Source organism: Enhydra lutris, unplaced genomic scaffold (genome assembly GCF_002288905.1).
Source record: "Enhydra lutris kenyoni isolate GAN:26980312 unplaced genomic scaffold, ASM228890v2 scaffoldscaffold58, whole genome shotgun sequence".
NCBI lineage: Eukaryota > Metazoa > Chordata > Mammalia > Carnivora > Mustelidae > Enhydra > Enhydra lutris.
In genome coordinates this window covers 15,436,064-15,460,622 of record NW_019154142.1, presented here as the reverse complement: position 1 = coordinate 15,460,622, position 24,559 = coordinate 15,436,064, and the positions used below count along the sequence as shown (strand labels likewise).

Below are 24,559 nucleotides of genomic sequence, written 5' to 3'. Positions count from 1 at the left end.
ATCCCAGAACCCTGGGATCATGACCTAAGCCTAAGGCAGAGGCTTTAACCCACTGAGCCACCCAGGCGCCCCAAGGGCTACAAGACTCTTACTACACTAGCCTGTCATACAGAAATCATAGTGTCTATTCCCAAAGCAATTTTGTTCCACTAATCTGACTCCATGTCTCTCGTACTGACCTTCATACTAACTTGCCTGCATTGGATCTAACTTAAGCACTCAGTGGAAGAAAGAGGATAAAAACTTGTCTTCTTCATGTTCAATAATAGTTATGCAAGTGGGACATGCTGGTGTGGATTTTAAGTTCAAGAAAAACCTCTTTCTACTTAGTGTGCTTATTTGAACAAACCAGAATCAGAGCCTTGGGATGACAGGATGGGATTTATGTAACAATGCCAGCTATCCGTTGTCTTTGCTTTTTAGAAAATCATACCTGGAGTGTTTTTACAGTTTCAGATCAAATAAACATATCTGAAAACTCCAAATGATTCCACTCCATTGAGTCAAACAACGGATTTCATCTCCACCGCTGTGAACACAGACCCAACCTTGGAGCTCACACATTGTTGGAATTTAACAAGCTCTCATGAAAAGCTCATCCTTGGGACGCCTGGGTGGCTCAGTTGGTTAAGCAGCTGCCTTCGGCTCAGGTCATGATCCCAGCGTCCTGGGATCAAGTCCCACATCGGGCTCCTTGCTCATCAGGGAGCCTGCTTCTCCCTCTGCCTCTGCCTGCCATTCTGTCTGCCTGTGCTTGCTCTCTCTCCCTCTCTCTCTCTCTGACAAATAAATAAATAAAATCTTTAAAAAAAAAAAAAGAAAAGCTCATCCTTGTAATATTTTCCTACAGACAGTGGTCCATTCCTCATGCTGGCCACCGTTTCCATGCTTGCACATTTTGTGTGTGGCCTCTGAGACAAGGAAAGGGGGAGCAGAAGAGGAACCTGACGGAGAGCGTCTACAGACTCTCTGTCTTGGGCATTTTCTTACCGGAGGGACAGGGCTCTTTACTCCTTTAGGATTTAGAGCTCTGGGGAAAGCCCGTTCAAGGTCTCCCCAAAGCAACAACATGACTAAAGTTTAGGGAGCTTTATGAAACAGAGGAAGGTTTGTTTTTCCTTCTGCTGCTAGGGACCAAAGGGAATTGAAGGAATTGGGGAATTTTTCTTTGAAAGTTCCCTGGATATTTGTATCTCTATCAAGACCTGACCTCCCACCTTCACTAATTCTTTCTCAAATTAACCTTTGAGGAGACACACATGAGAAATAGTAGCTAATCCCCTCCCCCCTCCCAGAAAATGTATTTTGTAATTAAAAAGCAGATTAGAGAAACAAAATTATCCTTAGAAGAGTCTATGTGTGACCTAAGCAACTTCCCCAAGCACGTGGGTGTTTATGGTCCATAGAATTGAGATTCTTCCCCACCAGAGTACCACAACTCTCCCACTCACCCTCCACCCGCCCACCCCCACCAAGAGCTGCCTCCCTTCAAGTATTAGCTGGGGCTGGTGCCAGGAGAGAAGGGGAGGGAAAGAACAGATGAACTTCCACCAGGAAGTAAACATACAGAACGTCTGCACACCCAGAGCCAAAAGCAGGGACAGGTGGTACTTGGGAGTCTTGCTCGATCAAAGTCTTTCTGACTGGAATATACATTTTATGAACCACTACAAAAGTCAAGGAGCTGGAGCACAAGTACTAAGGGAAATTATGGTGACTTTTGGCTGCTTTTCAGGCAGCTCACAAAGCAAGAGCTCTCGGCATTAATGGGCCCATCAAACAAGGTAGCTCTTTGGAGGGCTGCATCCAAAGAAGGTACAGAGGGTCAGGGTGGCCCTGTGCTGGTTCTGCATTTTGCTCAATTGCTGCAAAGTGGGGACCCGAACATGGCAAGAGGTGAGATGGGCTCTGTCCCGTGGGCTTTTCCCTGAGGCTCAGCACATCACGTGCAGTGTTCCACAGTGAAGCCCTGCACTCCAGAAGATGGGGGTCACGACTGTTCTCCGCGGGTGTCCTCCAGAAGAGACCTGGGTTCATTCCAGGAACACGGAGTCTATGCTGACTTCCAGGCTAATCTGCACCCCTGCTGCCACTCTCTGCCGGGTTCCCTCCTTGCTCCCACCCCCTCACCCCTACAGTGGGAGGGGGAAGAGGAAGCGGCACTTCAGGTCTGCCCTGGAGGCACGAACCACAGGCAGAAAGAGGAAAAGAGAAACAGAGAGTCCCTTAAGATCCAAGAGAGGGAACAGCAAGTTTTCCTTAGAAAGAACAAGCAAGTTTCCATGGAGAAAGAGAGCCGAACTGATGAGATCGGAAGGTGGCGGGGAAGAACCGTCTACACTAAGTGGGTATCTCTCAGTGGGGGAGGTGAAGGCTATCGGTGAGCACCTGGCCCAGGAGTGACACCAAATGCCAGAACAGTGGTTTCATGACTCTTAATTAAATCTTTGGAACAAGATAAGTTTAGACACATCAGGGAGAAAATTTCTCTTATCTACTGGGGTGTCCAGAAAGGCACTAAAACTCCAGAAAACGGATGAAAGGCAAAGAAAAAAACCGACATGATGATGAGTTTGTAAACCAAGAATACCTGTGCCTGTTGAAGTCAGAGGTCCTAGCCAGCACCAGGCCACTCACAGAACTCGGGCAACTCCCCACACAGACAAGGGACGTACCCAGGAGTCAGCCAGGCGTGGGCAAAGACGCTCGGAGAGCATTAGGACACCTGCCTTCTGGAACACAGAGAAGCTCTCGTCGTCTAAGGAAAACTGACGATAATTTTACAAAGCCTGAATGATTCCTTTCATGTGAGACTTCTTTTTTTTTTTTTTTATTTATTTATTTGACAGACAGATCACGAGTAGGCAGAGAGGCAGGCAGAGAGAGAGGAGGAGGCAGGCTCCCTGCTGAGCAGAGAGCCCGATGCGGGACTCGATCCTAGGACCCTGAGATCATGACCTGAGCTGAAGGCAGAGGCTTTAACCACTGAGCCACCCAGGTGCCCTCATGTGAGACTTCTATCCTGACTTGGACTCCATTCCCTCCTCTGGGTGTCTGATGTAACAGTATTTTACTTCAGCAGTTTCTACTGGTAAAGAGCAGAGTCAGTTGAAACACCTTCCTCACCTCAGCGAGCTACAGTCTAGATCAGGGGTCAGTGAAACACAGCCCGAAGGCTAAGAAGTTTCCACATTGCTAAATGGTTGGGTGGGGGGGAGCCACCGGGATGGCTCAGTCAATTAAGTGTCCAACTCTTGATTTTGGCTCAGGTCATAATATCAAGGTCATGAGTTAGAGCCTCAGGTTGGGCTCTGAGCTTGGAGTGGAGTCTGCTCAGGATTCTCTCTCTCTCCCTCTCCCTCTGCCTCCTTGCTCTCGTGCTCGCTCACTCTCTCTCTTTCTCTAAAATAAATAAATAATCAATCAAAATTTTAAAAGGTAAAAAACTTTTAAAAATACATTTTTAACAAAAAAATACATTTTTAAGTGGTTGGGGGAAAAACTCAGAAGAATAATATTTAGTATTAAATGAAATTCAAATGTCAGTGTTTTTATCGGTTCACTGAAACAGAGTCCTGCTCATCATTCCCTGCTTTGGCAAGCATGCTGCTTTGGCATGACCATGGCCAAGTTTAAGGAGTGGCGGCAGAGCCATGGCCCATAAAATCTAAAATATGTGCTAGCCGGACCTCTACAGAAAATGCCTGTCTACCCTTGGTCTAGCTAGACACCTGGAAATTCATGGTCATAACTTCAACCCCGAGGTCGGTCAGAATGTAGAAAACTTTAAAAAGGTTGGGGAGAGTCTGAAAAGTGAAACCGGACTTGGGCTTATTCCAAAGGCCCGGAAAGGCCCTGGGCACTCGCCCAGCGTGCCCGCAGGACTCACCAGTAGAAGTGCTCCTCCACCATCTTGGTCACTGCTCTGGAAATGGCTCTTTCATGCGGGCCAAGGTTTTTGTTTAAATTCACTCCAAGTTTCTCTTCCAGAAAGTCAATTATGAATTCGGTGCCAGAAACTTTTTCATGATTATATTCGATCCAAGGCATTTTCCCTTGAGCAGAAAGTTTTCCACCAAAATAATTCTAAGCAGAGTAAATTTTAAAAAGAGAAAAGCAATGTTTTATTTAAATTTCACTGGATGGGTAAAAGAAACAAACATTCCAACTCTATATTTGATAGCGACTGCACTGTGCAAGTGAATGAACTCAGCACATAAACTCTTTAAGACAACAAATAGCTACTCTTGGAGGAAAAAAAAAAAAGGATTTACCTCAGATAAAGACATTACTTTATTCCCATAGATATCATCTTGAGCTCTGGTATATTGTTACAAAAAAAGACCAGAGAGGAGAGGTAGTGTTGAAATGATCCAGGCAACAGCTGGTCTAGTTACAACGTAAGAACAACCCACAGACGCAGAACAGTGAAAATAAACCATAATAAGGCTTGCACGGACCAGGCTACTAACCAAAGACCTCATCTGAAACCCAGCAACTTACGCCTGAATAATGCTTAATACCACTACACTGCAAACAAGTGGCCCCAGAAATTATAACACTTAAGAGTAAGAAAGTGCATCCAACAGACTCCAATCCAGGGCCGGTTAAAATGTAGATTCCTGAGCCCCAGCCCAGACCTCTGCATCAGAATCGTGGGAATGGTGCCCAGAGCTCTGTATCTGTTATAAGTTTCCCTCTGACTCACAACCATACTAGAATCTTACAGCATCTCAGAAGACATGGTCCCAGATGGAGCGGAGTAGGGGTGAGGGAGTCACACACTTTATGAACACTAGGAGTTAGAGTGGCATTTGCTGCCCCCACTCCTTGGCCAGGCACTAGACTTTCCCCCTGATGTTGACCAAGAGAAATGTCACATACCTCTAAAAGCTGCTAGTACATCAGACATTCTTGTAATTTGTACACTAAGGATGTAAATTTATCATAGACCATAGCACCTGCTTCAGGTGAATTCTTGATACCGCCCGTATCATCCTAACACATCCCCTTCAGGACTCCTGTCATTTGCAGACAGATTCTACCCTGCACACTGACATCAGAAAAAACTGTGTGCGATGCAAATGAGATCCAAGATCTCTGCTGCTCAAAATTATCCAGTGGTTTTTAACGGGCCTATTCTAATCCCTTCCACATAGCAGTCTAGGCCTATACCATCTAGCCGCTGCCTACCTGCCCAGACTCCTTGCTATCAAGTCCTCCAGGCTTCTGAATTCCAACTGCCCACACCCAAACACATCAAGGTCTTTGCCACCTCTCTGACTTTGTACACACTTTACCTTTTATAAGAATCCTTTTCCCCAACTTCTGCCAAGTCATATCCATCCTAAAATATTTAGTTCAAATTAATCAAAATTTAAATATTTAGTTCACCTGGTCAGTGAACTATTTCCCCAAAGTACAACCATCACCTCCATTCCTCTGTGCTTCCACTGTACAGTGTATATTCCCCTCTTCTTATTACTTCTTATTACTTCTTATTACTTATTACTATTGTTGGTACCTTTGCCTTTTCCTCTAGAACACCCACCTCCCTGAATATTTGGTACATTTTTATCTAGACCCCTTTTAAAAACTGGAGTAACAAAATTAATGATTGATTCTTATGGAAATGAAAGTCCTAGTAGGTTTTTGTTACCAAAAATTTTATTTTTTAGATTCAGAAAAAGTATTTGACAAAATTCAACATCCATTCATAATGAAAACTCTCAACAAAGTGAGTAGAGAGGGAACATACCTCAAGAGATTAAAGGTCATAAGTAAAAAAACCCACAGCTAACGTCATACTCAATGGTGAAAAGCTGAAAGCTTTTCCTCTAAGATTAGGAACAAGATAAGGATGTCCACTCTTGCCACTTTTATTTAACATAGTACTAGAAGTCCTAGCCACAGCAATCAAACAAGGAAAAGAAATAAAGGGCTTCCAAATTGGCAAGAAGAAGAAAAACTGTCATTATTAGTAGATGACATGTTACTATATATAAAAAACCCTAAAGTTTCCACCAAAAGTTTATTAGAACAAATTAATTCAGTAAAGTTGCAGAATACATTAATATACAGAAATCTGTTGCATTTCTATACATTAATAATGAACTAGCAGAAAGAGATCTTAAGAAAATAATCCCATTTACAATTGCATCGAAAGAGAAAAAAATACCTAGGAATAAATTTAACCAAGGAGATTAAAGACCAAAACTCTGAAAACTATAACACACTGATGAAAGAAACTGAAGACAACACAATAGAAAAATACACCATGCTCATGGATTGGAAGAATTAAAATTATTTAAATGTAAATACTACCCATAAAAATCTACAGATTCAATTCAATCCTTCCAAAATCCTATTAATATTTTTCAAAGAACTAGAATGAATAATCCTAATTTGTATAGAACTATAAAAGACCCGAATAGCCAAAGCCATCGAGAAAGAAGAAGGAAGCTAGATGTATCATTCTCCCTGGTTACAGTAATCAAAACAGTATGGATACCGGCATAAAAACAGACACATTGATCAAGGGAACAGAATAGAGAACAGAAATAAACCCATGCTTATATGGCCAATTAATCTACGAGAAAGGAGGCAAGAATATACAACGGAAAAAAACAGTCTCTTCAGTAAATGGTGTTGGGAAACCTAGAGAGCTACATGCAAAAGAATGAAACTGGACAACTTACTTATACTACACACGAAAACAAACTCAAAATAGATTACATACCTAAATGTAAGACCTGAGACCATAAAATTTCTAAAAGAAAACATACACAGTAGTCTCTTAGACATCAGCATTAACAACATTTTTCTGGATCTGTTTCCTCAGGCAAGGGAAACAAAAGCAAAAAAAAAAAAAAAAAATACAAAACAAAACAAAAAAGCCAAAAAACCAACTGGGACTATATCAAACTAAAAGGCTTTTGCACAACAAAGGAAACCATCAATAAAACAAAAGGGCTCCCTGCCAAATGGAAAAAAATATTTGCAAGTGATATATCCAATAAGGAGTTAATGTCCAAAATATATAAAAAACTCCTACAACTCAACCCTAAAATCATCATCATCATCATCATCATCTGATTTTTACAAGATCAGAGGACGAGCACAGGCATTTTTCCAAAAAAGACATATAGATAGCCAAAAGATGCATGAAAAGATGTGCAACATCACTAATCATCGGGAAATGCAAATCAAAACCACAATGAGGTATCACTTTACACCAGCCAGAAGAGTATCAAAAAGTCAAGAAACAAGTGTTGGCAAGAATGTAGGAAAAAGGAAACCCTCATGCTCTGTTGGTGGGAATGTTAATTGGTGCAACCGCAATGGAAAACAGTATGAATTAAAACAGCAAAAATTAAAAACAGGGGCACCTGGCAGCATGGTCAGTTATGTGTCTGACTCTTGGTTTCAGCTCAGTAGTGATCTCAGGGTTGTGAGATCAAGCCCCGCATCGAGCTCCACGCTCTGTGCAGAGTCTGTTTGAGTTTTTCTCTCCCTTTGTCCTCCCCCCATGTGTGCATGCACCCTCTCTCTCTCAAATAAATAATAAATCTTTTTTAAAAAATTAAAAGCAGAAACACGATACAATCCAGTGATTCCACTACTACGTGTTTATACAAAGAAAACAAAACACTAATTTGAAAAAATATATGCACCCCTATGTTTACTGCAGCATTATTTTATAATAGCCAAGCTATAGAAGCAATCCAAGTGTCCATCAATAGGTGAATAAGTAAGATATGGGATGGATAGAGAGATAGAGAGACAGACAGACAGAATGGAATATTACTCAGCCATAAAAAAGCATGAAATTTTGCCATTTGCAACAATATGGAGAGACCTAGAGTATGTTATGCTAAGTTAAATAAATCAGACAGAAAAGACAAATATCAAATCATTTATATATGGAATATTATATGTGGAATCTTAAAAAACAACCAAAGAAACAGAAACAGACTCATTAATACAGAAAATAAAGTGGTGGCCGCCAGAGTGAAGGGATATAGGGGTTAGGCGAAATAGGTGAAGGGGATTCAGAGGTACAAACTTCCAATTATAAAATAAATGAATCACAGGGATGAAAAGTACAGCATGGGGAATACAGTCAATAATATTGTAATAATTTTGTATGGGGACAGGGACAGATGATAGCTACACTTATTGCGGTGAATACTTTGTAATGTATATAATTGTCAAATCATTGTTGTGTACCTGAAACTAATATAACATTGTCTGTCAACTATACTCTAATAAAAATAAACATAAAAAAAGATCAACTGAAAAAAATGTATTTTGCTTCCTGGACAAAAAAGTAGAAGACAACATTTTAGAGAAACTATGATTATATATAACTAAAAATTAGATGAATTCAAGAAATATTTAAAAGAGAAGCACAAAAATGTTGAAAGTCAATGGCAAGACCATGAGGGGCAGATGAGCTTTCCATGAACTTCAATTTTTCAGAACTGGTTATATGACTGTTGAAATAAAAACATATCTTTTAAAAATAATACTTAATTTTCCTTAACTTCCTTAAATATATTCAAGAACTCCTGGCCTGTTTTATTTAAGCAGTTGGAGTCTGACTGGCCCACTGAGGGTAGTTTTCTTTTTTTTTTTTCTCTTTTTTTTTTCCCTCTTTTTTTTTTTCTTTTTTTTTTTTTTTTAGATTTTATTTATTTATTTGACAGACAGAGATCACAAGCAGGCAGAGAAGCAGGCAGAGAGAGAGGAGGAAGCAGGCTCCCCGCTGAGCAGAGAGCCCGATGCGGGGCTTGATCCCAGAATCCTGGGATCACGACCTGAGCCGAAGGCAGAGGCTTTAACCCACTGAGCCACCCGGCGCCCCTGAGGGTAGTTTTCTGAAAGTAATTCTGAGAAGAAACATGAGGAGATAAATCCTCTTTATTTTTTCTGAGCTGAAGTTTCCCCCTGCAAGTCTGCCCTAGGAGAGATTAATTTACACTTAACACTGTATTATCAGCGTAGCCACAAAAACTATAGGCTTTGAGTTTTAAAATCTCATTCCATCATTTATTCAGTGTGACCCTGGTCCTCCCTGGGTCTCCCTTGCTCCTTCCTGGGCCTCAGTTTCCTCGTCCACAGAATGGGGATAACAATAGTTGTAGGATTAAGTGAGAAAATGCACATGAAATGGGACATTGACTTGCTACACTCGTCATGGTCCCTCACTTTTCAACTAAATATATATCCATTACGTTCACTGCGCCCTGGAGCCATCTTGAAAGGTCTCCCACTGGCTACATTTGAGATAATTTGAGCAACTTGTGTGGATTATAACACATTGGCCAAAAAATCCAGGCATCCCCTGCTATGAAATAATAAGAAATGTATATGTTGGTCTCTGCCTCCAGTTCCCCACACAGAGCCCCTCAAAGCCTTATAAAAATTCCTAAGTGAGGGGCGCCTGGGTGGCTCAGTGGGTTAAAGCCTCTGCCTTCGGCTCGGGTCATGATCTCAGGGTCCTGGAATAGAGCCCCGCGTCGGGCTCTCTGCTCCGCGGGGAGCCTGCTTCCTCCTCTCTCTCTGCCTGCCTCTCTGCCTACTTGTGATTTCTCTCTGTCAAATAAATAAAATCTTAAAAAAAAAAAATTCCTAAGTGATAAGAGCAGTAGGAGCATCTTTTGTCTTAATGAGGTGACTCTGGGTGGGCTCCTTGGATGGCTGGTTACCAGAAAGATTGAACCTGGATTAGCAGCCAGGAACATTCAGCCCCTCCCCATCCTCCAGAGAGAAAGGAGGGGCTGGAAATGGACTGAATACTAGATCATGCCGATGTGAGGAAGTCTCCATAAAATCCCAAAAGTATGGGGTTCAGAGAGCTTCCAGATGGGCAGATACATCCATATGGGGAGGGGGACATGCCCCCAACCCCACAGAACAGAAGCTCCTGCACTCAGAGCCTCCCAGACCTCACCCTACATACCGCTGCATCTGGCTGCTCATTTATATCTTTTAACATATATTTAATAAACTAATAAACATAGGTATTTCCCTGAATTCTGTAGGTGGGGGGAGGATACAGTCTGTGGGACTAAGCCTACCCAGAGTTATGACACTGTCTCTGGGTAGAGAGTGTTAGAATTGAAATAAATTATAGGACACCCAGATCATATCACAGAGAGTTGCCTGGTGGGGGGCAGGGACGGGACATCCACACATTTGGTGACCAGAAGTGTCAGCAGTGAAGTGTTCTACATTAGTAGGAAAGGAAACTCAGAGGAAGGAAACACACAGCAGGGAAAAACTGGGTTTTCTCCCTCATAGAAAGGAAAAAACGGAGTACTTCCCTTTACAACTATGTATCGTAGTTTTGTAGTAAAAAAAGTCCTTGTTTTTTGGAGATGCATACTGAAGTATTAAGGGGTAAAGTGTCATGATTTCTGCAGCTTACTTACAAATGGTTCATAAAAAGTTGTTTACAAAGGTTTATACAAAGAGAAACAAAGCAAAAAAAGGCAATAATTGGTGAATCTAGGTGAAAGGCATATGGGTATTCAGAGTGCTAGGCTTTTAACTTGTCTGTAGCTTACAGACACAAAATTTCAACACAAAAGGATAGAAGGTGGGTGGGTACAGACAAGATCAGCAAATAAAGAGAGCAATCAAAAGTTAAGGCTGGGGGTGCCTGGGTGGCTCAGTCGTTAGGCGTCTGCCTTTAGCCCAAGTCATGATCCTGGGGTCCTGGGATCGAGCCCCACATCGGGATCCCGGCTCAGCAGAAAGCCTGCCTCTCCCTCTTCCTCTGCTCCCCATTCATACTTGCTCTTGCTCTCATAAATAAATAAATAAAATCTTAAAAAAATAATAAAGTTAGGGCTGAAAGCCAGAGCAGAGAGTTCCAAAGGAGTCAATTTCTTTCTTTTTCTTTCCTATACTTAAAAAAAGTTACTGTGTGAAATACAGGCTTCTTATACAATCAGTTACAGCAAACAATGTAGGCATCTTTGTGTGTATGTGTAGAAATGTATGGAAGGGTGGCCCGAAGTTTTAGTGATGGTGATCTCTAGCTAGTAAGATGAGAGGCGATTTTCATTCACACTCTGTGTATTGCTTGAAATTCTTATAAGGACCATATGTCATCTCTATGTAATCAGGAAAAAAAAGCTAAAGCTATTTTCATTTTGAAAAAAAAAAATTAACCATATCTGCAGGACTTCCTTATAACTTTTCTGCATCTTCTTACAAATCTATAATTATTACACAATGAAAAGTTGTTGAAATTGACCTACCAATATGTGTAATCTTTTTTTTTAAAAGATGGAAAGATAAGTGACTATGACCAATAGATCAAGGTTTAAAAAAAAAAAAAAGCCTTTGAGTTTCTACTAATGGCCATTAAATATTTATTTCAGTCTCTCTCTGGTTAAAACATTTAAAAAAAAGTTTCAAATATAAAGTCGTGCTCTTAGGAATATGACATTTTAATCTTTTCTTTTTCAAGGCACAGAGCAAAGAAGGGGCAGAGTGTAGAGCTTCCTGGATCTCTTGACAAAATGCCTCTGGACCAATGAGCACAGGCGATGCCACCCCCACCCCGCCAAGCACTTCCCAGGCACCACCTGCATCAACCCAGCCCCTCACTGAGGGCACACAGGTCCCAAGGCACCCACGGCAGGCACAGAGCAGCCTTCTCAACCACAGAACCATTTTCTCTTGCCTAAATCTCTGCCCTGAGCTCTCTGCCCTAAATTTCTGACCCTCCATTTATTTTCCACAGAGACCTTGCAGAAGGAAAAACATGCCTACACCTTTCTGTTAAAATACATACATATATACTTAACAAGAAATAATAATTTTGCAAGGGGGTAGGTGGCCACCTCCTCGACGGCCTCAGCACTAGCTTCAGGCTTCCCGGTGAGACATGTGTCCTGCTGCCCCCGTCACACTCACTAAAAGCAGCCGCTCTGCGACAGGGATGGAGGCAGTCTGGCTGCTGGTCCAGCACTTGCAGGCTTGAAGGCAAGACAGGAAAGGGTAGCACAGCTGGCCTCTTCCTTCAACCGGAGCCCCTCCATGACACGTGTCTTCCAGTGCTGGCTGCCCATGCCAAGCTCAACAGCAATCTTTCAAATCTGACCCACTGCATCTAGAGGCTTCAAGCTTTGTCTGTCCTCAGTGCTGATTTCTGCTCTACTCCTGGTTTACAAAGTCCTGAATGATCTCCCCGTTCCTCTCTCTAGACTCAGCCCTTGCCTTCCAGGTCCCAGTCTTAAGCAACCTCCTTCCAGTCCCCAGACAGGCTGTGCCCTCCCAGAGCGCTGCACCCACAGTCCAGCAGTCCAGTTAGGTGTCACTCCGTCACTTTCCCAGTGGGGCCTCCGTAATGGTACTTGCTGAGCCAAGGGGCTGCCACTCATCTCATCTCAGCGCCACCTTAGGAGGGTCCCTGCCACCCCAACCCTTCCTCTGCAAAGAAACTGGCTCAGAAAGCACAGGTTTGGGGGGTCGGTGGGGGCATTGGGAGCTGCCGAGCTAACATCATCCTAGCAGCCAAGAGCCTGGTCCAGCTGCTCTGTTACCTGCAACGGAGACCCCTCCTCCCGGTGCTGCCACTTTGTCGGAGCTCACAGCTGAGCCCCTGACCAGTCGGAGCCACCTTCCCTGGAGGAAAGGCAGCAAACCAGCGGGACCAAAGTGCTTTGGGGCTGCCTGGGGCTCACCTCTTACTTTTCTTACATCCCCTCAGAGGCACACAACCTGTAGCCTGAGCTCTGGCCCTTGCCCCGTACAAATCCCCAGGCAGGAGAGCGGACATCTCTGGCAAAAAGGGAATCTCAAACCAAAGCCGACACAGAACGCACGCAACTGCTGTCACAGAAGAGCATTGGACATTCTGCACCATGAAGCGGGATCTCGGGGACAGACAGATTTTAATTAGCATAATAGAGATCCTCTAAGGCATAAAAGAAGAAACTGTAATACAAACCAAGGGGAAATATGAAGGAGAAAAATACAGACGTTGAACACAATAGATAAGCAGTATGATAGATGCAAGAAGAGAACAGAGAGAGGCAATGGAATGTTGGGAAGAGAAATCCATCCAGAAGAAAGAAGAAAAGATGAAGGAGTATATTCAGAGATAGAGAAAATAAAAGCAGAGATTTCGGTATTCGGATAATAGGGAACAAGAAAGAAGAAGGCTAAAACAAATCAAAAAGAAAAGAAAGTATTTGAAGAAAACTAATAATTCCCCAGAATTTAAAAAAGATTCAAGACTTTATACTACAAGAGTTTAGAAAGGACTGAACAAGATATACATTAGTGAAGGCACATATTAGTGAAATGTAAGTTACTGAGATTAAGTTCAAATTCTAAAAGCTTCCACAGAGAAAGAGAGTAAAACATCAGGTTTTTCAATAGCAATACCAATGCAGAAAGACAAGGGAGTAATATTTTTAAAGCCCTGAAGGCAAAGAATTTGGAACGCAGACATTTCAAACATGAGGGAGAAATAAAGGCATCATCAAGTGTGCAAAGCCACTGGAGGTTTGCTGCATAAAGGCTCAATCTGAAAATATGCACCAAGAAAGTCCTCAAATAAGAGGATAAATAATCCCAGAGGAGAAGATACATGGGAAATAAGGCTAGTCAGACTTAGTAAGCCCTGTTGCCTAAAAAAGAACCAGGAAAAAAGGAAAGGATTTCCAAAATTCCATAATTAAAACATTAGACAACAACAACACGCTTGGGATCAGGGCTTGGAAAAGAGAGACTCAAAGTTCACATGAACCTGTACAATCCTTGTATCATCAAAGGACCAACCTGCACTTGAGAAATGATAATGGGATAAATAAACTCAAAGTTGGATCTTAGACGCAACCGCCACGAGAACAAAAATAGAATTTGTTCTAAGTGATAAGAAAGTTCTTATCTACCCACTAGAATGCAGAAAACAAGAAAAAAAATTTAAAAAGCCAAGTATAATGGGAAAAAAAACACTAAGACATCAGAAAGAAGAAAGGAAGAAAGAAAGAAAGAAAGAAAGAAAGAAAGGACAGGAGGGAAAGGAAAGAGGGAGGGAGGGAGAAAGATGTTAGAGATATCTCATAGTTAAACAATAATTACAAGTATAAATGAATAAAACGCACCAATTAAGGACTCTTAGATTGGCCACAAGTAATACACTGTCTATGAAAGACAGATTCAAAAAACATAGAGAAAGAGGATGGAGAAGGACATCCCAAGCAAATACGAACCAAAAGAGAGCTGGAGAACCAATCTCATTATTTGATGATATAAAATTCAAGAGGTAAAAAAAAGAAGCAGGAGACATAGCCAGGTGCTGTATATACTGGGAAAAGAAGCAAAAGAGGACAAATGTGATCTTTCACATTGCATGTACCTAACCATATGATCTCTTACATAAAGCAAGAACCCAGACGATGGCAGGAAGAAAAGAGAAGTCAACAAATACCCATGGATATTTTAATCCAATCCTTTAAGAAATACTAGAACAGGCAAACAGAAAATATGCAGAGATGTCCAAGATCTAAATAATCCACTAAACAAATGCTCAAGTAAGTAAATCTAGAGAGCTCTTCACCTAAATGGAGAACATGGGATGATCTTCCACATTCATAAAAACTAGCCACACTAGGCGACAGCCTCTGTAAATTTCAAGGAATCAAGATAGAGACTATCTGTTCTGATCACATAATTAAAAAACAATGACAGGGCGCCTGGGTGGCTCAATGGGTTAAAGCCTCTGCCTTCGGCTCAGGTCATGATCCCAGGGTCCTGGGATCCAGCCCCGCATCGGGCTCTCTGCTCCGAGGGAAGCCTGCTTTCTCCTCTCTCTCTGCCTGCTTGTGATCTCTGTCTGTCAAATAAAAAAAAAATTAAATTAAATTTAAAAAAAAAAACTTTAAAAAAAAATGACAAGGGACGCCTGGGTGGCTCAGTTGGTTAAGCAGCTGCCTTCGGCTCAGGTCATGATCCCAGCGTCCTGGGATCGAGTCCCGCATCGGGCTCCTTGCTCAGCAGGGAGCCTGCTTCTCCATCTGCCTCTGCCTGCCATTCTGTCTACCCGTGCTCGCTCTCTCTCCCTCTCTCTCTGACAAATAAATAAAATCTTTAAAAAAAAAATGACAAAAATCAAAGCTTAAAAAATATGTGTATAGCTGGATATTACATGAAAAAGAAAAAGAGACGGGAAAATTTTTTGTAAAAATACTTAGAACTGAGTAACAATGAAAACACAACTTGCCAAATTTGTGAGACACAACTCACAGAGAAATGGATACCATTAAATACATTCCCATGTTCATTCTCTGATGCTGAAATGAGCGAATGTTTCCCCGAAAGTCACCTAAATGGAAGGTGGAGCACTGTGGACATGCTCTCCCAAAATCTACAGCTATCTTACTATCTCCCTGGTGGCCTGCCAGGTGCTCTGCCCCCCAAGACTCACAAGAGACAAAATATAATGCTGTCAAACAGAAATCTCAAGGAAAAAACCACATACAGCAATGGTACACCCACCTTAATTAACCACTGCCCAGGAGGCCTTGCCAAGCTTAACCAAGGCCTATTGCATGTCAGGAAAAAAATACTATGACCCTGAAACCTACAGAAATTCAAAACCTTTGGATCCCCCATTAACCTGGGTGTGAACATCAACAGACCTTACAACCCAGTCTCTCAGAAGCAGCTGCTAAGAAGCAGGCAGTGCTAATTTCACACCCACCCCTCCGGCACCGAGAGCCAGCCCTTCCCACCGTGTGAGATGAGGACCACCCCTCTGATGTTCCTGTCGGGACAGTGAGACCCGTTCGTACACAAGTACCTGGTAGGGTAAGTCAGCCATCCTTAAATAAGTTTCCATTTTCAAACAGAAAGGAGACAAACTGGGGACACCATTGTTAGGTCTTGCAAACTGATGCAAAATAATAGCATCTTTGGAGTCGATCTCTTGCTGTTTCCTGCCAAAACCAAAACAGAAATAAAGAACAAACCACATGTTGTACATTCAATGCCCTGAGTTCCCCGGAGGCCCCCGGTGGATTGTGGCTCCTTCATGAACACGCAGATCTGTTTGTCACGGGGGCTCACCTCACCCAGAAGCAGAGTGGAAGCTTGGCCAAAACACGAGAGAACCTTACAAGTGATCATGGTGACCCCAAGGGCTTAGAGAGTAGCTGCGTATCAACCTCCTTTGGCTAACTATAGCCCATGGGGCAGGAAGAGTGCCCCCCTCTTCCCTGGCGGGCTATGCTTAGCCGCTCGGCACAAACTGAGGCATAAACATGACAGTGTGTGCCTCCCGGGTGTCAGGCCTTGTTCTAAGGGATTCACAGGTATCATTTCATTGAATCTTCACAATAACTTTGAGGGAGCTACGACTGTTATCCATGAGTGACAGATGAAGAAACTGAGGCAGAGAGGATTACCCTGCCCAAGGTCCCTTTGCTAGTAAACGGCAGACCAGGGACTGATCAAGGCAAGCAGAATCTATGTTCTTGATCCCTGGACTGTACCATGAAACTGTCCCTAGAACCCAGGAATCACAGCGTAAGTTTACTTTGCTAGGAACCAAGTCTGCTGGGAATCTGAGACCCTGAATCTGGTCCCCCTTCCAAACTAGGTGTGCCCTCGCCAGGCCCTTCATTGCATGACACCAAGAAAGCCAGCTTCTGGGCTCTCTCTCATCTTCTCTAGCTTCCCAGCACACAGTACATAACTTCATATCCCTGCCTCTTCCCTTTCTTCTATCTCAGACACACATCTAGCTTTCCCTTGGCTACTTTTTTGGGTAGGAGGATTTCCCTGGTACGGCTTTGCAATGGACACCGTATAATAGAGAAAATGCTAGATTCCAAGTGTGGACACAGGTCAAATCCAAGCCCTGCTTCCTACTGGCCACGTTACCCTAGGCCTCTCTTCTTCCCACTCACAGAAAGTGAGGGCAGTACCGATTATGCATCAGGGAGCATGATTAAATTTTAAAAATCTGTAAACATCTGTGGAGCTCCCAAGCATCCTATAAGAATGGTTAGAATCCATTCTCATGCACAGAGATACGGTCTTATCCCCTTAAATGACACTATCTCACCATCCTCCACAGCTTCGCTCCTACACCACCCTCAGGAACCATCTACAACTCCCCACCTTTAGCTTGGCCCAACCACTTCCCAGTCACATAGACGTCACTCTTCCCCGGGGCCTTCCCCGAGCCTCTGGCTCCTCACATCGCTCCCAGTTTAATCCCGTACCTACTTCCCCCCAAGCAAGGGCAACCTCTTTACATCCTCGGCCCACAGAGCACACCCCCTGCAGCATCTGCCTTCAGTAAAACCAACTCTTCCAGAGAAGTTCATGACCAGAGTGCCCATTCCACTTAAAGAGCTCAGAATGACTCACTTGGAAAACACTGCTCAAGTCAAAAGAATAAAATATTTGCTGTTTTCTGGCAAAATTTGCTATATAAAATGAAGACTTTCATTTAGATGAAATGTCGGGGAGGTCAGATATTAAAATCAAGAAGCCTCTTAAACTGTTCCCAGAGAGCACAAACTACATTTGACAGTTAACTGATGTTGTCCAGTCAAATAATTCAAGTCACAGAGTGGTATTTTCTGCTAGGCAAAAATTTAAGACTGGAAAGGGAGGAGATAAATATAAAATCTTTTGCTCCACTGGCCAGAAACATCTAATTCTAATGGTTAACTTGGCCGCCATATCATAATAAGAACGGATGTGACAAGCATGGGCCAATGACTTTGTATACATGATGCATACTAACTTATTTCACTCTGAAGTAATACCATAGAGTGGATATTGTTATAGTTTAAATTTAGTGTATATTATATTACACAGCAGATAAGGAAACGGAAGCTCAGAGAGGCTCAATAATTTGTCCAAAGAACATCACTCTAACATCAGGCCATTAGCTGCTCCAGATCCCAAGCTCTTAAGCCCTTCATTGACACTGAAATGGGCAATTTCTCAATTAATTCTATCAAAACGGCCAGTTTGACTTGGGTCACTCAAGCCTGGAACCTTCCTACGGAAGTTTTAGTAGCCAATGTCGGCCAACTTCTATTAAATGCTCACTTATATGTGAAATTGTTCTAAGCAGTTCACACGTGCTAACTGAATCAACTCCGTAAGGCAGGCTGCTATTATTGACCCATTTTACAGATGAGAAAACCAAGGAGCCAAGAAATTTATTCTCATCTCCAAGGTTACTTGGTTAAAAGCGAAGTGAATGTGAACCCCCTCTGGTTCCAGAGTCCTCCTTCCACACATCAGAAACTACTCCCTTAGGATCAGAGGAGCAGGTTATTTTTTAAAATACCTGGACAGCTGTACCTCCCAAAGTGGCTTTATAATGAGGGTTACAGAAGAGAACATGTACGGAGCTGCAAGACTGGCCCCTCCTCCCATCATGAAGGATATCTCAGGGGACTGTGCCTCTGTGTGCCACTGACAAGCTGTTAGTTTATGGAGGTCAGATACTGGTTGACCTGGGGGCTGCTCTGATTCCCTAAGTTCTCTAGGACAGGCTGAACCCTAACGCCTAAAGTGCAAAAGAGCTACCAACAACACAATCATTATTTAGTTCATTTAATTTACAAACAACACATTCTCAAACTTTAAGATAGCTGCTACACTGTCACCACTCAGGGGAGGTAAAGTAGAGGGCTGAGACAGTATTTGGTTAAAAATACTGTCGTGGGAGAAGCAGGCATAAAATCCAAAACAGTTCCTTGGGTTATACTCCTTAATGCAACTTCCTAAGTACTTCTCACCAGTCAACTTTACGTGCTAGACACACGGCCACACACTCAGGTTAAGTCTCTCCGGCAGAAAATCCAAGTCGAGTGATGATGACTTTACCGTTGTCCGTGACCTCAGACACGGTGATCATTTCAAGATGTGTCTTCCACCTTGCAGATTCTGGACTGTTTCGTCTTGCCTAAACTATGGAGACAACTGACAGTGAGATTTCGCCCTAAATGTAAGTCTGTCATGTCACCTCTGTCTGGCAGTCCCAGACCTTGCTCAGTCTTTCCCCCCTTTCTGTGCCCCTAGAGGCTGTCAAAAACTCCAGTCCCTAATCACAGGCCTGTCTTCCTTGGGCCATATCCCAATTCTTTACATTTCTCTTCTTCTCCCCCCAGCCGGGCTTATGTCGTCTTTGGTACTTTCTAGGAGGCAGCGGGAAAAAGTGCAGACTACACACACACACACACACACACACACACACACACACACACACACACACTCCCAGGTCTGGATCCTACTACTCCTGCTGTGTGATCTTAGGCAAGTGGTTTTACCTCTCTCTCTCTCTCTCTCTCTCCCCGCTGTAATTGCCTTAACTATGAATTCGGAACCAAGCATCCAGCCACAGCTGAGAGGGATAAATCCAAGTAAAGCACTTCTAGATGGGCAGAGTCCCTACTAAGGGATCAAATATGGGTGGCCATTTTTATTATTTGCATTATAACAGGACTTTCTCTTCCATTATAACACATTTCCTACCCAGGCTTTAGACATCTGTGAAGAAACAAAAAGTGAATATAACAAAGATTTAAAACGTCTCAATCCACGTAAGTATCCAAGTAATCTGCTAAGCAGTGAAGGACACATCTGCGGGCAGAAGGCTCTTCTGTGTCTAACGACCACACCTGCCAGGGTGTGGCCTGTTCCCAGGATGAGCTCTGGGCTCCTTGCTATTTCTGCAAGGTCATTTAAGCAAGGTTTAGAGCTGGTCCTATGAAGCCGCGTGCCTTCACTCCCTCCACAAAGTGTTAAACCGGTGAGAAGCCACAGGGTTCTGGATCCTGAAAAGGTTCTGGACTGGAATATAATTGAGAAACAGCTGGGTTACCATTTAACGTACTGCACAAATGTTTTGGGTATTTTCATACAGCTTGAAATCTAACTCGAAATCGAGTTCTAAAACTAGCAAAAAAAAGGAAATAATCTAGGGAAATGCACCTTAAATTCACTTCAAAAATCTTTACATGGTTCAACTAGATGATTCAAGGCACCTGCTAAGTGAGAGAATTCACGGTACATAATAAGGTTAAAATAAAACTTCTCAATTATGGCTAAATAATAGTGAAAGCCAATATATTTCCTCAGACTTAAATGATTTCCCACCCTCTCCGAGATTAGAAATATTCAAAATACCCAAGTTACCCTGTCACAATCTCCTGGAATCCCTGTAGACCTGTTAAAGGTCACCGATCACTGTCTTTGTTTACAAGCTATTGTGTAAGATTTCCCCCTGAAAAAAGGCAGTGTGAACACATTTGTCACTACTTTAAAAATACTGGTCAACAGGGATATTCTGAGATATTGAAAACTGCCCGCTTCTGGTCATCTCCCAGGGACAGAGGACTCCAACGCATGGAGATTTTAACCATAAATTGATGTTGTCAATGAGCCAAAGGACCACCCCAGGAGCCTTTAGTATTGTCCTACTCAGACAAAGATCTCCTGTCCTTCTGGATGTACCAACAGTAGGGGCCTCCATTTTCTGGCATTTCCAAATCAGTCCTGTAAACATTCTGCGGCAGGCAGGCTATGCAACTGTTTACGGCACTGGGTGACTCCCGTGTTCTTGTCAAACACGCCCATGTGCTAGTCCTGTCCTCGGATCTCCTACTGCTCACACAACAACGACATCGAAATCCCCGCGATGGTGCTTAGCTTGAAATACCTGAGCAGCCCATAACCAGGTTAAGGGCTGCACCAAAACGCACACCCCTCTACTTGGCCATGCCCCTTAACAGGGACCCAGAGGGCTCTGGAGCTTTTGCATTTCAGCTTTTTAATGATGTTGAAATTTGGGGAGGGATAGTGGAGAACTAACCTTTAAGTAAAAGGTAAGGTTAGTGGTTAATATTCTAGCATAATTATTACCTATAAACAAATAAGGCATTCCCTAAAAGTGTAACTTAGTATCTCCACCAGGCCTCATTCTATTGTTGCAAACATTGCACTTGGATCTTGCTAAGGGCATTTCCTAATAGACCATTTTGCTCCACAACATCCCGGAGAATTTTTGCTTTTTAGCACCAAAGGACTGCGAGATAAATGTTTTCCCCTCCCACAACCAGTTTAAATTCTCCTGTCAACTCGAAACTGCCCCTCAGGCCGGGTGACCACGGACTGCCTCTAGGGAAAGGTAAGGATAGGATTCTTGGGCATTTGCGCGGCGTGACCGAGAGGCTGGCATGGTCCCCCCTCGCGCCAGCCCTGCCCTGGCCAGGTGCCCCACTCGGCGCCCCTGCGCGGGGCCCTCTCTCCGGCTCACCTAATGACCAGGAGTTCGTGGAGCAGATACGCAGCTGCGGCCAGCAAAGCTCCCCCGGTCAAGTAAAGTGTTTTCTTCCACCAGGGATCGGAGCCCAGCCCTGCCATGATCCCACCGTAATCCTGCAAAGGGAAAGCGATGATGTCCCCATAAAAGGAGAAGGGCTCCTCGGACCCGGCCCACCAGCCGAAGAAGGAGACGCTCTGGTTCCAGCTCAGATCCACCACGCACGGCCTGGACGAGGCAAAGCCAACCCCCCAGTGCATGCTGCGCGGCTGGCTGCGGGCGCCCCTCCCAGGGCCCGCGCCGCCCGCATGGGAAGGGGGCCGGAGGGGCCCGGCGCGGGCTCAACGGCGCGCCGCGGACAGGGGCGGCGCGGGCGGCGGCGACCGAGGAGGCGGCGGCGGCGGCGGCGGCGGCGGCAGCGGAGGAGGAGCAGGAAGGGCGCGGGCCGCGGGCGGCGGGCCTGGCCGGCGGGGCCCCAGGGCCCGGGGCGGCGGCAGCGGCGGCCGCCGGCTCCCCCCGCAGCGGCCTCTCCGCGCCGCTCTTTGTGTCGGCGCCTGGAGAAGGCCGCGTGATGTCATTGCTCCCCGGGGCAGGGAAACAGAGGCGGGATAAAGTCACCTACCCCGCGCCCTGCCCCCGCCCCGCATCTCCGCGGTCCGGCGGCCTCCGCCCGGGCCGGAGCTGCGGGGCTGGGTGCGCCCCGCGGGCTCCGCGCCTCCAGGCGGCACGGCCGGGAACGGCTCGGCACGCTAGGGCTAGGGCTGCGGAGGTGCCTGGAAATGCGGCTCCACCGGGAGGAAGCCGCAGTCAGGGCCCGGATCTCCGTCTCCCCCGCCACCCCGCCCCGAGCCCCGGCCCGCCCTCTGCTGTCGCTCCAGCCCCTCCCGCAGGCCGGGGATCGCGGAGCGCGCGGAGCTCACCTGAGGCCGCGGCGAGTGGCAGGCTGGAAACGCCGCCCGGCGGGGGCTGGGAACGAGGGCCCGGACTAAGGTCGGCAATTAAATAGTTCTGGCCGGCGGGAAAGCGCTGTGGATTTGCATAATTTATCAAAACACTCTTGTTACAGTACACAGTTACCTGGGTCTTGGCCGTGTGCCCATGGAGAGATGTCTGGTTTGACAAATAACAACAAAAATGTGCTCTAGAGAGAGCACCCCTCTGACAGACCCAGCTCGAGTCCTTCCCGTTTGAAATCTTTATCAGGGAACTCGTAGATGTGGGGTGTTTGGGTTTGTTTTCCTTTTCTTTTCGATGCAAAAAATCTGGCAAACGTGTGTGTGTGTGTGTGTGTGTGTGTGTGTGTGTGTGTGTGTGCGCGCGCGCGCGCGCGCCTGTGTGTGTTCAATTTTTTTCCCTTTAACTTCATTTTGTTAATTTAATTTTGAAAAGTTGATTAGTCCAAACAATAGGGCCATGTTTCATAGTTTTAGGATACACACACAAATTTTAGCAAGAGCATGAATAGCTTAAGGTTGTTAGAAGGAACTAAAAAAAAAAAAAAAAATCAAGTAGGGGATTTATCTATCACTCGAAAGGTGAAAGGATGGTATAGGAACCGTCTAGGCTTTTGCGTGAGGAAGGCGACCCTGGGTTAAAGGGGAACTCCTTTTCTACTTCCGCTACCACATCAGCGCCTTAGAACCCCAGTGAATGCTGTCAAGGCCCTAAACTGTGGGGTTTTTGCCATCACGAGGAAGATGCGGAAGGAGCTAGCCACGCACCCGCACTTGCGGGGTCTCATTCACCGCTGTGTCCGCACACGTGACCTGTCTGGGAGAAGTAGTGTGTGCGCTTGGAAAAGAAATTCTCCTGAGCCGGTTGCGAGGAATGGAACCCAAGAGCCTGTTGGAGTGACAGGCAGTCACCAGATTCTTCCAGGGAGCAGGACCAGAAGGCTTCCGGGCCTTAGTCTCAGGAAGCAGAGTGCGCAAGTTTGGGATCAGAACAGAGATGCTTGGTGCTGGCATGCCTGGCTGGCTCAGTGGCCAGAGCATATGGTTCTTGATCTCCAATTGGTGAGTTCGATCCCCACGTTGGGTGTAGTGATTGCTTAAATGAACTTTTTTTTTTTTATTTAAAAAATTTTATTTTTTTATTTAAAAATTTTTATTTTTTAAATAAATAACCTTTAAAAAAAAAAGGAAAGAAAGAAAAAGAATGCTCTGTGCAGAGATGGGACAAGGAGCTCTGCACCAGCGATTCTTCTTCCTTCTTATTCTGCGCCCTTCCCACATAGCACTAAGCTTTTGCTCTCATTAAATGTTGAGCCAGTATTTAAAGAGTGACCATTTGTTATTTGGTACTGAATAATTTTCCTGAGAGTTCAGGTTCAGTCATGAAGATGAGCATAAATTACCTGCAGTGAAGCAATATGGAAGACAAAAGGGAGAATCAATACTGGCAAACTCGATGTCCAGGAAACAAGTTAGAAACCAGATGAATTTAATGTTTTGATCCCAGAGAGCCACTGGCTGCATGTTACCCTCACAGCTCCTCTGGCAGGTGGACCTGCCCCACCCACTCATGGAAGCCCAGCCAACTGCTGCTTCCTGGTCCCAGCAGACCATCTTTGAGCATTACTTGGTCTTTAGTTCAGATGTGGTTTAAATTTCCAGAGATGCCCTGAAGGGAACATCTTTTAGATGCCCATGTAAGAGAAAATTTCACGAAAAAAGCTAAACTATAATCCTAATGTGATGCAGATTAAAATTTAGCCTTTAGACCTGTGGCATGGAAGAAAGAGTATTATAAGTCAGCTTGTATAATAGTGAAAGGAAGCAGAGTAATCTCTGAGGAGTCAGTAGACATAAGAAGTGGACAGAAGTTTGGTATGAGAATGTCAGAGCAAAGCTACGGTGAACAAGAGAAGCAGCTCCAGTTACAAAGGCACAGCAGCTTTAATCAACCTTTGTGCAAGATCGGGTGAGCCCTTCACAGCCACGCTGCTCCACAAAGGGATGCAATCCAGCCACAAAGAGAAGGAAGACTAAGGCTCAGAGGCAGGGGCTCAGCTCCAGAGGATGGTGGCGGTGTAATTAACAGCCAGAGGGGAACCAAACAGAACTGGGTCAACAACTGACTCTTCCAAGAATGGCTCCTCATCATCCCATATGTAGAGCCAGATCCCAGATTGAACCCCCACTGGCTGTGCAGGACCCCTGCCCTACAGGGTGAAGGTGGAGGGAGCTAAGTATATCTGCCCTCCAGCTCCCCTCCCAGTTCTCCTTCAGCTATTGAAATGGT

At 44.5% G+C, this 24,559-nt stretch overlaps 1 protein-coding gene across 1 annotated transcript in view; it reads right to left on the bottom strand.

Annotated features, from left to right (window-relative positions):
* The window catches only part of LOC111158298 (failed axon connections homolog), a 68,593-nt gene extending 46,995 nt beyond the window's left edge, over positions 1 to 21,598 (bottom strand). The window contains exons 1-3 of the mRNA XM_022520239.1: positions 21,311 to 21,598; positions 15,827 to 15,962; positions 3,890 to 4,086 (exon numbers count right to left, since the gene is read on the bottom strand). Coding sequence (XP_022375947.1) covers positions 3,890 to 4,086; positions 15,827 to 15,962; positions 21,311 to 21,576 — 599 coding nt within the window. The 5' untranslated portion in view covers positions 21,577 to 21,598. The remainder of the gene's footprint in view (positions 1 to 3,889; positions 4,087 to 15,826; positions 15,963 to 21,310) is intronic.
* Positions 21,599 to 24,559: the final 2,961 nt, after the last annotated feature.